The sequence below is a fragment of the Canis lupus genome, chromosome 19 (genome assembly GCF_048164855.1).
Source record: "Canis lupus baileyi chromosome 19, mCanLup2.hap1, whole genome shotgun sequence".
Taxonomy (NCBI): domain Eukaryota; kingdom Metazoa; phylum Chordata; class Mammalia; order Carnivora; family Canidae; genus Canis; species Canis lupus.
In genome coordinates this window covers 39,154,029-39,168,785 of record NC_132856.1, presented here as the reverse complement: position 1 = coordinate 39,168,785, position 14,757 = coordinate 39,154,029, and the positions used below count along the sequence as shown (strand labels likewise).

At 52.7% G+C, this 14,757-nt stretch overlaps 1 protein-coding gene across 7 annotated transcripts; it reads left to right on the top strand.

Moving 5' to 3' along the window:
* The first annotated feature begins 41 nt into the window (after positions 1-41).
* Positions 42-13,354, top strand: PPM1M (protein phosphatase, Mg2+/Mn2+ dependent 1M). 7 transcript variants are annotated; one of them, XM_072788099.1, is made up of 10 exons: positions 42-605; positions 9,585-9,708; positions 9,851-10,105; positions 10,552-10,664; positions 11,041-11,125; positions 11,227-11,345; positions 11,495-11,558; positions 11,778-11,885; positions 11,994-12,142; positions 12,483-13,354. In XM_072788099.1, the coding sequence occupies exons 3-10, from the start codon at positions 9,971-9,973 to the stop codon at positions 12,625-12,627; spliced, it is 918 nt and encodes a 305-aa protein (XP_072644200.1). In that variant the 5' UTR covers positions 42-605; positions 9,585-9,708; positions 9,851-9,970; the 3' UTR covers positions 12,628-13,354. The 7 variants fall into 7 exon arrangements, with proteins under 7 accessions (XP_072644200.1, XP_072644198.1, XP_072644197.1 ...); XM_072788097.1 differs by lacking the exon at positions 42-605 and adding an exon at positions 8,635-8,889 and having other exon boundaries at positions 12,018-12,142; XM_072788096.1 differs by lacking the exon at positions 42-605 and adding an exon at positions 8,635-8,889.
* Positions 13,355-14,757: the final 1,403 nt, after the last annotated feature.

Sequence of the window (14,757 nt, the reverse complement as noted above, 5' to 3'; positions counted from 1 at the left end):
AGGAGAACAGGGCCTGCGTGTGGCCGAGCGTGCGTGGGCGCCCGCGGCGGGTGTGTCTGCGCGCCCTGAGCCCGGGGGCCCGGGGCTGCGGCGCGCCCGAGACAGGTGGATTTCGGTGCGGGGGGGATTCGCGCGTACCCCCACTTGCGGCCGGGAAGGGGTCCGCGTGCGGATATGCGCGCGTGCGGTTGGGCCGCATCCCTTTTCCTAGAGAACGTTTTCTGAGCGCCTCCTGCGAAGCACCCACCGGCGCCTGGAGGCTGGCCTGGCCGCAGGCCCTGCCCTGATGGTGGGAGTGGGACTGCCTGCCTGGTACTTAGCAGACGAACCTGTGGCAGCGAGGGCCCTGCCCCGAGAGCAGGCAGCCACCAGGAGGAGGTGAAGCTTGCTGGAGACCTGGAGATCAGCCTAGTGGAGTGGAGGGGAAAGTTTTCTGAGAAGAGGAAACTACATGTGCAAAGGCCCAGAGGTTGAAGGAGAGCTTGGCCAATGAGGAACTTCCCAACTGCTCATCAACTTCAAGCTCCATACCCAGCCCTTTAGCCTTTTCTGGCAACAGCCCTGCTGTTACTGGCCAATCAACATAATGTATCTTCCAGGCCAAGGTGAGTCAGGGAGGAACACGTGACCCCAGTCACTCCAATCAGAGCCTGTCCCAGACTTTGGCTGGGACCATTGGGAAGGAGGCCACGTTTTGGGGCTGGGCTTGCTGAGAATTAATGATGGAGTGTGGGGCCTGCCTGGCGTGGGGCCCTAGCTTGAGCTCCCTGCTCACTGTCCCTCTACCCTAACCCTGAGTGAGTAATATTGCACCCTCTGTGTGCCCCAAGCCCTGGATTTCTCGTTTCCTGATAGTCCAGCAAATGCAACATAGAAGGAAATTTTTCTCCTCTTCTTTTTTTTTTTTTTTTTAAGAGAGCGAGGTGGGGGAGGGTGGGGTAAAGAGGAGAGAGAGAATCTTAAGCAGTCTCAATGCCCAGTGCAGAGCCCAAGGCCAGGCTTGATTCCACAACTCTGAGATCATGACCTGTGTGGAAATAGAGAGTTGGTCGCTTAACCCACTGAGCCACCCAGGTGGCCCGAAAATTTTTCTTATGTTCCTGTGCACACCCTAAGGACGGGGCCTGTGTGGTGTGCTCACATTGGCCACCCCAGAACTCACAATGGAACATTAAAACTGGCCTCATGGACTTCCCTTGGGAGAATAGCTCATAGGCACGTCCCCAACTCAGCCCTGCCACAGCGCAGATGGGACCAGCCACACAGAGCCAGCAGTTACATCAGCTCTCAGACCTGGCTACCTCCAGGGAGCATTTGGCAATTCCACAGAAGCCTAAGAGCCTCAACTTCTTGGAAATAGGAATTAGCCAAGAAAACAGATTAATTAAAAATGATAATGTTATGTTCCCTGTAGCAATGTCCAGCGTGGGATGAACTGTAATTCCTTAACTGTATGGTCTCCCCTGTTGCCTGGCTAACCCCTGACTGCATCATTCTCTGTGTTTATTGCTGCCTGATATATATATTTATATACTTATTTGTTTATTGTCTTCCCTCTACCAGTAGTTAAGTTGTTGCCCTTGCTTTATCCCCAGCACCTAGACAGTGCCCGGCATTGGTAAGTATTCAGTAATATTTGCCAAATAAACGAGTGAACAGTTAGTCTTGGGGCACCCAGCTGGCTCATTTAGTAGAGCACAGGACTCTTGATCTCAGGGTCGTGAGTTTGAGCCTCTTGTTGGACCTAGTGTTTACTTTAAAAAAAAAAAAAATTAGAGTCTTTATGTTACACCCTTACTATGTACTGGGCACATTGATTTAGTCCTCATGACAACCCTATGAGGTAAGTGTTATTGTTTCTCTCTTACAGTTGAATCTGAGGTTGGGAGAGATGAAGTGATGTGATGCAGGTCACAAAGTAGTGAGTGTCCCCAGGAACCTTAGTTTCCTTTACTCAAGACAATGGAACAATCAGAGGTTGAGAAATCCTGTTGGGCAGTGGTCCTGGTGCCCTCCATCAGTTATCTCATACCTCAGTGATGAGAATTTGACCACAGAAGGAAACTCCTTGGGAGACCAGGGTTCGAACCTGGTCCTGCTCAGCTTTACAGCCTGGGATGCAGGCAAGGAGCCCGAGGCCTAGCAGAGTGCCCAGACTCCATCTCTGGCTGAGATCTGGTTTCAGACAGAAAGATGAGAAAGCTGCACACAGCTCCTCACATGAGTCCAGGATGAACACAGTATCCAGGAACAAGTTGGTTGCTCCTTTCTTTCTGATGTTTGTCAACACAGAGTCAGCCACTGAAATTATTAGAACATACTGTTGTTTTCAGGTGGATCAAAGGTTTAAATGTTTTTTTTTTTTAAGTGAACTATAAAAATACTGCAGAAACAAAGGAAAAATTTTGTAGAATCTTGGAGTGAAGGAAGCCTTCTGAGTATGTCACGAAACTCAGCATCCATAAAAGAAAAGAATTGGAAAAAAATTGATAAATTCATTTATATTAAAAATTAAGCTGAGTGAAGTAAGTCGGTGAAGGACAAACATTATATGTTCTCATTCATTTGGGGAATATAAATAATAGTGAAAAGGAATATAAGGGAAGGGAGAAGAAATGTGTGGGAAATATCAGAAAGGGAGACAGAACGTAAAGACTGCTAACTCTGGGAAACGAACTAGGGGTGGTGGAAGGGGAGAAGGGCGGGGAGGGGGTTATTCTGTATGTTAATAAATTGAACACCAATTAAAAAAAAAAGGAAAAAAAATTAAGTCTATATGGAAAAAGCCACCATCAAAGCCAAAACAAACAACAAACTGCAATTGGCTACAAACAACATATGTGTAACTCACTTCAAATTAAAGAGCTCTGGCGCACCTGTGGCTCAGTCAGTTGGGCGTCTAACTCTTGGTTTTGGCTCAGGTCATGGTCTCAGGGTCAGGGGTCAAGTTCCAAGTTGGGCTCCCCACTCGGGGAGTCTGTTGGGGATTCTCTCTCCATCTGCCCCACTCCCTTCTCTCTCCTCTCTCCCTCTAAACAAACAAACAAATAAATAATAAATAAAAAATAAAATCTTGGGATCCCCGGGTGGCTCAGCAGTTTAGCACCTGTCTTCGGCCCAGGGCATGATCCTGGAGTCCCGGGATCGAGTCCTACATCGGGCTCTCTGTGTGGAGCCTGCTTCCCCCTCTGCCTGTGTCTCTGCCTCTCTTTGTGTGTCTTTAATGAATAAAAAAATCTTTTAAAAAATATTCAAAATAAAGAGCTCTCATAACTCAATAAGAAAAAACCCCAATGGCTCACTAAGAAACTGGGCAAACTATCCAATACAAATAGGTCTCTCAGAACTATGGAAAATTGGTTATCCTTTCTTACTAAGTGAAAATCAAACTAGATTTACATATCTTTATAGGGAAAGATTAAAACATTTAATGAAAAACTGTGATGGTCAAATGATAGGAAAATAGGCTGATGGGAGAGTAAATCGGTGCAACCTTCATGTAGGACTATACAAAATTGTAAATAAGTATGCCCCCTTTTATGAATTGAGGTGAAAATCACTTAACATAAATTAACCATCTTAAAGTGATAAGTCAGTACGTTCACTAGGCTGTGCAACCACCATCTCTAGCTCTAAAACATTGTCATCATTCCAAAAGAAGACTGTATTCATTAAGCAGTTACTCCCCATTCCTCCCTCCTCCAGACCCTGGCAACCACCAGTCTGCTCTGTTCCATGGATTGACCTATTCTGGATATTTCATATGAATGGAAGTATAAAACATGTGACCTTTAAAAAAAAAGATTTTATTTATTTATTCACAAGAGACACAGAGAGAAAGAGAGGCAGAGACAAAGGCAGAGGGAGAAGCAGGCTCCACGCAGAGAGCCGGATGCAGGACTCAATCCTGGGACACCAGGATCACGCCATGGGCCAAAGGCAGACACCCAACTGCTGAGCCACCCAGGCGTCCCAACATGTGACCTTTTTATATATGACTGTTTTTCACTTAGTGTAATGCTTTGGAGGTTCATCCGCATTGTTGCATGTAGCAGTACTTTGTTCTTTTTATGGCTGAATAATATTCCATTGTACATATATACCACAGTTTGTTGATCTATTCACCCAGACGATGGAAATTTGAGTCGTCTCCACCTTTTGGCTATTGTGAATACTGCAGCCATGAACATCAAATGCCTTTAACCTAACAATTCCATTACTAGGGACTGATCCTACCAATACACCCCCACAAAAAACTAAACAATCTATACGTCTGTCATGGAGCGGCTAGCTATATAAGGTCTGTTTTTTTGCGGAGACCACTCTGTAGCTTTAACAATAAGGCAGCTCTTCAAGGACTAATACTGAAAGGTAGAGAGTTATCTTTTATGAAAATTTCAGGTTTGGGTTTGGCATAGAGTAGGCTATATCATTTGTGCAAAGAAAAAGAGGGACGAATAAAAAAAAAAAAAAAGAAAAGAAAAGAAAAAGAGGGACGCCTGGGTGGCTCAGTGGTTGAGCGACTGCCTCTGGCTCAGGGTGTGATCCTGGAGTCCGGGGATTGAGTCCCACATCGGGCTCCTTGCATGGAGCCTGTTTCTCCCTCTGCCTGTGACTCTGCCTCTCTCTCTCTCTCTCTCTGTATGTCTCTCATGAATAACTAAAATCTAAAAAAAAAAAAAAAGAGAGAAGAGGAGGGGGATCCCTGGGTGGCTCAGTGGTTTAGTGCCTGCCCTCGGCTCAGGCATGATCCTGAAGACCCGGGATCGAGTCCTATGTCAGGCTTCCTGCATGGAGCCTGCTTCTCCCTCTGCCTGTATCTCTGCCTCTCTCTCTCTCTGTATGTCTCTCATGAATAAATAAATAAAATCTTTAAAAAAAAAGTTAAAAAAAAGAAAGAAAAATAGAGGAGGAAAGACTTTACAGACTTAATTTTTAAGTTATTTAAATTGAGATATGTGACATGTCACATTTGTATCAGTTTTAGATATATAACAGTATTTAATATTTGTATATTTTGTGAAATGAGCACAGTAAGTTTAGTTAACATCCATCACCACAGTTACAATTATTTTTCTTGTGATGAGAACTTTTAAAATCTACTCTCTTAGCAGTTTTCAAATGTGCAATACAGCAGTATAACTACAATCACTAAGCTATAGATTACATCCCCAGAACTTACTTATAACTGGAAGTTCATACATTTTGACCAGCTTCACCCATTTGGCCCACAACCACCCCCCACTTCTGACAACCACTTCTGTCAGTCTCTGTTTCTACGATTTGGGATTTGTTTGTTTAAATTCCACATATAAGGGATGCCTGGGTGGCTCAGTGGTTGAGCACCTGCCTTCTGCTCAGGTCGTGATCCTGGGGTCCTAGGGTCAAAGTCCCGCATTGGGCTCCCTGTGAGGAGCCTGCTTCCCCCTCTGCCTGTGTCTCTGCTTCTCTCTGTGTGTCTCTCATGAATTAAAAAAAAAAAAAAAAAAGGATTCCACATATAAGTGAGATCATACAGTGTTCATCTTTCTCTGACTTATTTCATTTAGCATAATGCACTCAAGGTCTATTTGTGTTGTTGCAGATACAGAGTTTCCTTCTTTTTTATGACTAATATTCCTGTGTGTTTGTACACTACATTGTCTTTTTCCATTCGTCAGTGGACACTTTTGTTTTTTCCATGTCTTAACTATTGTGAATAATATTGCAGTGAACATGGGGGTGCACATATTTTCAAGATGTTGATTTCACTTTCTTCAGATAAGTACCCAGAAGTGGAATTGCTAGATCATATGGTAGTTCTATTTTTAATTTTTGAGGAACCTCCATACTGTTTTCCACAATGGCTGCAGCCCATTTATAGACCTACCAACAGTGCATAAGAGTTCCCTTTTCCCCACATCCTTGCCAACACTCACTATTTCTTGTCTCTAGGTAAAACAAAATAAAACAAACAAAACCAACTTATTTTTCTTGAATTTGCACAGAATACATGGTATTCCTGGAAGTGTCTACAAGAAACTGGTAATATTGGGTGTCTCCACAGGGAGAGGAACTGCATGGCCAGGGAGGGGATAGGGTTGTGGGCAGAGACTTGTTACTAAATAAACTTTTACACCTTTTGAATTTTGGGTTTTTTAAAAAAAGATTTTGGTTTTTTATTTTTATTTTTTTAAGTAATCTCTATGCCCGATGTGGGGCTTAAACTCATGACCCTGAGATCAAGTGGCACATATTCTACTGACTGAGCCAGGCTATTCTCATTGTGAGTGAGAAAAATGTAGCATAAAAATATTTTTCTTTAAAAAAAAAATCTTTCTTTTTTCTAAACTTGTTCCTCCCTACCTTCACATGCTGGCTGAGTTAACTTAGGAGAGGTGTCTGGCCAGGAGTGGGGGCACAAGCTTGGGTTCATTTGAACAGTCAGAAGGGTGTCACTGGGGGGGTGAGGAGTTGCATGGCCCCCTGGGAGGGCTCACCCCAGTAGTGAAGAGAGACCCACCCCAAGGAACGTCATCTACAGTTTCAGACAACAGAAACGGAAGTGCCTGGAAACTTCTGGAGAAAGAAAAAGGCAAATGGCCAATCCAAAAGTCTGGGAATGAGAGGGGCACTGGATTGCCAGGCAGCAACAGTCAAAAGACAATGAACAGACAAGTCAGAATTCTGAGCCAAAATATCAGTCAAAAAGCAAGGGCTTTTGCCCTATGTTGGACATAGAGCTTACTTTAGAAAAAGTGGGGGGGTTGGGGCTTTTGAGACCAGTCCTTTCAGACTTGCAAGGACTCAGGGATTTACCTTCCAGTCATCCTTTCTTGGAGAGTTACTAGAGGATGTGCTTCAGCAAAATGAGGTCGAAAACTAAGAGAGTCAGGCTTGGAGTCCAAGCAAGAATAGAGGTTCCCAGGAACCTAGAAGCCAGAGAAGCCTCTGTGGCACTGAACAAACACTCAGACTGCCTTGGGACAGGGAGGATGGGACTGCCATAGGCTCCACGGCTACTCTGAGCAACAAATCACCTGTGATTCCTTAGGAGCTTCTCTAAATAGACTTTAGAGGACAGGGCTCATCCCACCCAGTGGGTTGGAAGAATAGACTGTATTGTTTTCTCTCATTTTAGACTTTAAAAACCTGAGCCATTGACTGGTAGGAATGAGGAGGTAACTCCACAGACTGAATTGGGTCTACCCCACCCTGGGTCCCTGATCCATTTCTGTCCCAATGGAAGGGCATAGCTCAGGTGTCCTTTGGGACGCTTTTTCTGACTTTGCCCCCACCCCCTTGCCAGTGGGATCAAGCACCATCCACCAGGACTTCACCGACAGAGCAGGGGAGACCATCTCCATTAGCGAATGGGGCCAGTAAGTTATCTTACTGAGCCCAAGCCACTCTGGACTGGAGTCATCTGAGGGAGGGGACGTGGCACACAGCTTCCTGTCTCGAGAACAGTCCTCCTTGGGCAGGGGGACCTCCCGATGGGGCAAGGCTAGCAGCCCAGAGGGAGTAGGGCCTGGTGAGGAGACAAAGGTAGGGAATCGTCCTGCAGCTCTCCCTGGGGAGCCTGGGCTAAGGGCCTCAAGGACCTTGAGTTGGCAAGCCTGCCTTTTTGGAGGAGGAAAGGGGAAGAGAAATCCCTTGTGGGGAGTTCTGAGTCAGCTGAACTGTCATAATGGAAACAGCACACCCTGGACATCAAGACACTTCCCCTCTATGGGCCTCAGAGTCCCCACTTATGAGACAAAAATAACAGTCCTCCAAGGAGTTGGGCGTAAGTGACAGACGGGTGACAGCACTCAGGTGCAGATGGGAAAGAAGACCCTGCTGCTGACCGCCGCCACCCCCCCCCCGTGATCCCTAGTCAGGGGTTAAGAGACTGCGACATCTTCCCTCCAGCGAAGATGAACGTCTTCTACTTCCCTTAGTTCCGGGTCTGAACTCTGGTTGGAGGCTTTGGGGACCATGAATTCCTCTGCTCACTCTAAGGAAGATCCTGCTGTGTGCCCAGAGAGGACATCTTGACTGGAGGGGCGGTGGTTTGGGAGGATGTCTCCGAAGTGGGGAGCAGCCCCTCAGGATGAGGAAGGCCGGGGTGATCACCGAGCCCCACCGGGGGGCGGAGAGGGGGGAGAGGGGGAATGGAGGCCGCCCGAGGGAGCCCTGTGCTCCGGGACTCTTACTCAACGCGCCGGCCCGACACCTCCAAGCACATCCTGTTCCCGCCTTCCCCTTGCGCAAGGCCGGGGCCCGGCGGGAGGAGCCCGAGGCGGCGGCGCGGAACCAGGCTGCAGGCCCCCGCGCTGCGGACGCCCCGTCACCCCCCGGGAGGCCAGGGGCGCCCTCTCCCCCGCGAAGCCGCGCCCCGCGCCTGCGGAGCAGCACCCGCCTGCTCGGGCGGCTGTGGGACGCGGCCAAAGCCGCTCGGCCCCTCGAGGCTCGGTCGTCTTGCCTGCGAAGTGGGCCCGCCAGCGACCTCAGCTCCTCGGGGTCGTCACGAGGCTCCGCGAGCCCGAGGCGCCCCGGCCGCGCGCGCGCACCCCCGCAGGAGGCCGGAGTTTGGGGGCGTCGCCGGCCCCGCCCCGCCCGCCCCCGCCCCGCCCCCGCCCCGCCCCCGCGCCGCTTCCTTCTCCCGCCCGGGGCCCCGCGGGCAGCCCCCTGCCGCCGCGCCATGTCCGCCGGCTGGTTCCGGCGCCGCTTCCTGCCGGGGGGTCCGCTCCCCGCGCCGCGGCCGCCCCGACCGCGCGCCAGCCCCGTGCCCTACCGGCGGCCCCGCTTCCTGCGCGGCTCGGGCTCGGGCCCCGGCTCCGCCGACGCCCCGCGCCGCCCGGACGCCCGGCCAGTGCGCAGCCCTGCGCGGGGCCGCGCGCTGCCCTGGAACGCAGGCTACGCCGAGTGAGTGCCCGCCCCGGCCCCCTCCCGGGCCCCCTCCCCGCCCCGCCCCCCGGCCCCCTCCCCGACCCCCTGCCCCCTCCCCGACCCCCCCCCCCCGGCCCTGCTCCGCCACCCCCGCGCTGGGCCGCCCCAGAGAACAGCCTAAGCCAAGCGAGCCCCCCCCCAGCTCTGTGGCCACCCCCTCCTGGCCTCCCCGGGGACCCTGGACAGCCCCCCCACCTCCCGCCCCTCCAGCCCCCGCCCCTCCGCAAGTCTCTTCTTTGGGACTCCCGCCTCCCGCGGAGACGCGAGCGAGCCGGGACGCCCTGCACCCCTGGGGCTTCCGAGATGAGGCGGGGACCGGCTAGAGTTCCAGCCCTGGCGCTGCGGGCCCGGGAGCCCCCCTCAACCGCACCCTGGGTTGTGGCCCGAGCCGTACGGGACAGGGACTCCGGCTGAGGCGGGGTGGAGGACAGGCGAGGGAGCCCCGGGTCTCCCCAGGCAGGAGGTAGGCTCCGGGAGGGGGGCGGTGCTGAGCCCCGAGTTTGGCCTTACCCTGACCTTACTGAACAGTTAGGAGACTTAGGCTGTGTCCGAGGCAGCAGGAGGGCTGTTGCCTCCGAGGTAGGGCTCCTCCTCCTGTGTACCGGCTCTGGTCTCTGCCGGTGGGGACGCGGGTGTGTCCCTGAAGGGTCACTGATGCTTACTGGCCTCAGGATCATCAACGCAGAGAAATCGGAGTTTAATGAGGATCAGGCAGCCTGTGGGCAGCTGTGCATACGGAGATGTGAGTTTGGGGCCGAAGAGGACCAGGAGTGGCTGACCTTGTGCCCAGAGGAGGTGAGTACAGCGGGGCCCCGGCCCGGGGACCAGGACTTGGACCAGGACTGCAGGTTGAGGTTCTTGCTCTAGAGTCCCACTCTGGGCCAGGGGACAACTGGGGAAGCCAGGCACAGCCTGACACCAAGTCCTTCCTGTACAGTTCCTGACAGGTCATTACTGGGCCCTGTTTGATGGGCACGGTGGTCCAGCTGCAGCCATTCTGGCTGCCAACACCCTGCACTCCTGCCTGCGCCGGCAGCTGGAGGCCGTGGTAGAGGGCATGGTGGCCCTTCAGCCCCCCATGCACCTCAGCGGCCGTTGCGTCTGCCCCAGTGACCCCCAGTTTGTGGAAGAAAAGGGCATTAGGGCAGAAGACTTGGTGATCGGGGCTCTGGAGAATGCCTTCCAGGAATGTGTGAGTGTGGCCATTGGCTGGGAAGGGGCCAGGGACCTGAGAGACCCGGGCTGTGGGGCATCCCTGCACACAGCAGTGGTCTCCTTGGATCTTTGCATTGGGAGGACAGGATGGGGTTGGCTTGTTAGTCGTGGTCATCGTAATCCCTCCCATTTATCTAGTACCTGGTGTGTGCTTGGTGCTTTTACATGCAGCATACCGTGTGCATCCTGCTGGTCCTTGGTGCAGGGCTGCTTTCCCTTCCTCAGTTCTGAACAGCACTTCTCTCCCTCCCAAGGGATACGTCTAGATCCTCCAACCACTCTGGGATCCCAGAGTCATAGCTAGACTTTGGGTTGGGACTGCCAGGCTTGTTGGTGGGGAAGTAAACTGTAGGGTGGGGACTGGGGACAGAGTGGTATGGTGAGCAGTACAAGCAGCAGCTAAAGTGGCTCGCTTTGCCCCAGGATGAGGTGATCGGGCGGGAGCTGGAGGCCTCAGGCCAGGTGGGCGGCTGCACGGCCCTGGTGGCTGTGTTCCTGCAGGGAAAGCTGTATGTGGCCAACGCTGGGGATAGCAGGTAAGAGCTGGAGGGCAGGTGGGCTAGGGCGGGCAGGTGGGCACCAGAGGCAGTGGGGACAGCGAAAGGGGGATGGAAGTGGAGGGATGGAAATGGGGATTGACTGAGTTGCTCGAGTACCTGGCATGTCAGGTGTGAGTGGACAGCAGATGTCAGGGAAGGCGGACACCTCAAGGCCAGGCCCAAGGGCTGAGCCGTTACTCTGCAGGGCATAGGTAGTCGTGGGGGGCTTTGAGCGAGGACTGGCATAGGCGGACCTGGTCCCTGGTGGCTGGAGGAGGGGTCGACAGGAGGGAGGCCATGAGCCAGGGTTGAGTCTGCCCCACAGACCTTGCCCCAGAGACCTCTCCTCCCTCTCTTCCCCAACCCCATCCAGGGCCATATTGGTACGGAAAGATGAGGTGCGACCCCTGAGCTCCGAGTTCACCCCAGAGACTGAGCGGCAGCGGATCCAGCAGCTGGTAGGTGCCTTTGGCAGAGGGAGGCTGTGGAGCCCTGTGAGTCCAGGGCCACCAGAGGCCACCTGAGAGAGTCTGATCTGAGCATGGCCTCCCTACCCCAGGCCTTTGTCTACCCTGAGCTTCTGGCTGGTGAGTTCACCCGGCTGGAGTTCCCCCGGCGACTGAAGGGGGATGACTTGGGGCAGAAAGTTTTGTTCCGGGACCACCACATGAGAGGCTGGTGAGCGACGTGGGGTAGGGAGATAGAGGGGAGCACCCTGATGTCCAGGCCCCATGTGTGGCCTTGGGGCAGTCCTCTTCCACCAGGGTGGGGCAGGGAGACGAGGGGGTGGGCAGGGCCTGGGTTGATACTGGGTCTGCTCCTGGTAGGAGCTACAAGTGCGTGGAGAAGTCGGATCTCAAGTACCCACTGATCCATGGGCAGGGTAGGCAGGTCAGTGACTGGCCCCTTCTAAGAACCCCTCTTAACTAGCCCCTTGCGGAGGTGGGAACTCCTTCGTTCCTTGTTGGGGGCTGTAGCTGGGGTCAGGGATCCTGCTTCAAGGCTATCCCTCCACCCAGGGCACCTGAGGACCACAGTTCTCTTCTGCGTACTTTATTTGCATATTCGCTGGGACGGTTTGTGATCACCTCATGTTTTCCTTGTCCCCAGGCTCGGTTACTGGGAACACTGGCTGTCTCCCGGGGCCTGGGAGACCATCAGCTCAGAGTCCTGGACACAAACATTCAGCTCAAGCCCTTCTTGCTCTCTGTCCCCCAGGTGAGCAGGCGGCAGCCCACACCAGCTTTCGTCTGCCCAGAAAGGCTGATGATGAGGCTGGCAGGAGCTGGGGAGGGAGTGTGAGGGATCCTCAGGCTTAACTTGCAGGTGACTGTACTGGATGTGGACCAGCTGGAGCTGCAGGAGGAGGATGTGGTTGTCATGGCAACTGACGGGCTCTGGGATGTCCTGTCCAATGAGCAGGTGGCACGGCTAGTACGGAGCTTCCTCCCTGGCAACCAAGAGGACCCACACAGGTACTGTAGCTTCTGGGGACCTGCCTGGTGCCAGCAGCAACACCAGGAAGTAGTTATGGCTGAGAAGACAGCGCTGATGATGAGCCCAGCTCAGGGCAGGTGGTCAGAGTGGGGCTGTCTCAAGCTTCTCTGGGGGGTGACTGGTGGGCCTTCAAAATCTCTGGGTTTGGAAATCCCCACAGTCCAACCTGTGGCCCTGCCATGCTAGTAACTTGCCCGGGGCCACAGCTGGACTACAGCGAGTCCCCGCAAGTCCAGCCCTGCACAGCAAGTTCTCCCTGAGGGCTGCCTTGCCTCTTTCCTCTGGCTCCAAAGTGCATCTGTAGGATGATCCCCACAGGTTCTCGGAGCTGGCCAAAATGCTGATACACAGCACACAAGGGAAGGACGACGGTCCCACAGGGGAAGGGCAGGTATCCTACGACGACATCTCGGTGTTCGTGATTCCTTTGCACAGCCAGGGCCAAAGGAGCAGTGGCCACTGAGGATTCAGACACCATATCCCAGAACCACTCTGGGGCCGGGTGTAGTCCCCATCCCCCCAGGATGGCCAACAGCAGGCTTACCTGCCCTGCCCCCGCCCCAGACACAATGGGTTGACCCCACCCCCAGCCCATTTCAAAGAGAGCATTTATATGGGGCAGTCAAAGCTGGAAGAGTATGGAGAGTGCCGCTCCCCAGGTCCCCCCTTTGACAGGCAGGGCAAAAGCGCAAAATCAGTAACACCCCTTTACAGTGTAGGAAACCCAAGTGGGGTTTCTCTGACCGGGTCTCAGCAACCCAGTATTATTCCCAGATGGGCACAGCCAGACTAAGGGCATTGGTCAAGATTGCCAGGAGGGGCAGTAAAGCCTGTTTGGATCCAGGTCTCTAACCCATGAATGTTAGGGTATTTACTCAATAACCCCCAAAGCCCATGCAGGGAAAAGCTGTGGGTAGCCTATCTGCTGAACAGCCATCTTGTATAGCCCCTTGGGAGAGACCGGACCAGGTTCCTGCCTTACCCTCTTCTGCCGCTGGAGGTGAGGCACAGGCCCAGGGGCTAAAGTTGGGCCGAACAGAAAGCAGCAAGAGGAGCCCCAGAGTTTGCTGAGCAGGGAATGTCCTCTGACCACTCCTCCCTGGCCCCAGCCCTGCCCTAGGCTAATGTCCCAACAATGCCTTTGGTTTTGTTGCTCCCCATCACCTATTATTAAATGTTTGTGTGCTGAATGGCCCTTGTGAACCATGAACTGCTGTAAAGCTTAGCATTATAGTACACTTTTTGCTCTTGTTTCTTTCCAAAGAATTGGCCTTCCCTCTGCCTTTCAAGTTTGCCTATAGTCAGGACTGCATTTTCTCAGTGAGCCTCCCTAGTTCCCAACTTGGGGTGAGCCCCAGTGAGGGAACTGTGGTCCAGGGAACAGAAAAGTCTCTACCACCATCTGTGAGCTCTGGGCTTGATGTACCAGAAGGAGTGCCTTTAACTTGGATTTGAATGCCAATTTCAATAAAGCAAGAATTAGCTGGAGACAAGTCACTCAGGGTTCCAGGGCTTGTTTGATGAGCAGCTTAGTTCTTACCTTCCCCACAAGACTATTAATACCTAGGACTTGCCAAGGCCCGGGTGCTCAGAAGCATTTGTTGAATTACAAGGTGACCACCTTTATGACCTCAGCCTCACACTCCTTCTTTAGTTTACAATTGAGATAAATTCTAACCAGGCAACTCACAACCTAGATGGGCCAGGAGGAACATGAGCAAAGAGGCACCAGAATTGATGGTAAAATTTATGTATGGTTTATTGGGGAGGCTCTCAGGCCCCCTTTCCTGCCCATTAACTCATTTTATTTAATTTGCCCACTTTATTTTTTTAAAGTAAGTTCTGTGCCCAATGTGGAGCTTGAATTCACGACCTTGAGATCGAGACACATGCTCTAGTGACTTAATTAAGCAGGCAGGCCCCCCTAATGAACTCATTTTAGACTCCATTTCCTATATTCTCCAGGGAAGGGATAGGGGAAAACTACCAAATTTCTTGTTTTTCAGACCTGTCCCACAGCCCAGCTACTTCTGGGCCTCCCATCTGTCCACAGCAAAGTCCTGACAAACTGGTGGCCCCAGAAGCAGTGGCAGCCTCTCCAGCCTGCTCTATTTAGATGGCTGGTAAATGCAGGAGTGTGCCTTACGACCTGTGCACTCTTACTTCCTCTGTCTGCAGCAACCACCCCTATCCCCCAGCAGTGTGGGCAGCATCCTGTGCCTGTCTCTCATGTCAGCTGCTAAGGAAGCTCACCCCAGCAGCCTGATGACTTAGCTTCTGACCCAGCCCACTGCCTGCTCTTGCTTCTCAACACAAGGCCAAAGCCCAGGGAGTGGGCACAGCAGGTCTCTCCAGTGCAATCCCGCCAAATTGACAGGAGTGACTGCTGCAGGGTCAGCCACCCTGATCTGTGTGTTCATGGGTCTTAGCAGAGCCGAATGCAGCAGCTTTCCCACCAGACTGTGGGCGGGGGGCTCTTTCTCCTTGACTGATCTGTTCTGCCAGGAGAACCTATGCATGGCCTCTTGCTCACAAGCTGGGATGTTCCCTCTGCGGCTCTTCATATTCTTTGGCCAACCTCCAATGACTATGG

Coding starts and splice junctions, on each gene's coding strand:
- PPM1M (XM_072788093.1), top strand. CDS start 8,666: ATGTCCGCCGGCTGGTTCCGGCGCCGCTTCCTGCCGGGGGGTCCGCTC. Junction 10,106..10,551: donor AGAATGCCTTCCAGGAATGT/GTGAGTGTGGCC, acceptor GCTTTGCCCCAG/GATGAGGTGATCGGGCGGGA. Junction 11,559..11,777: donor TCCATGGGCAGGGTAGGCAG/GTCAGTGACTGG, acceptor CCTTGTCCCCAG/GCTCGGTTACTGGGAACACT.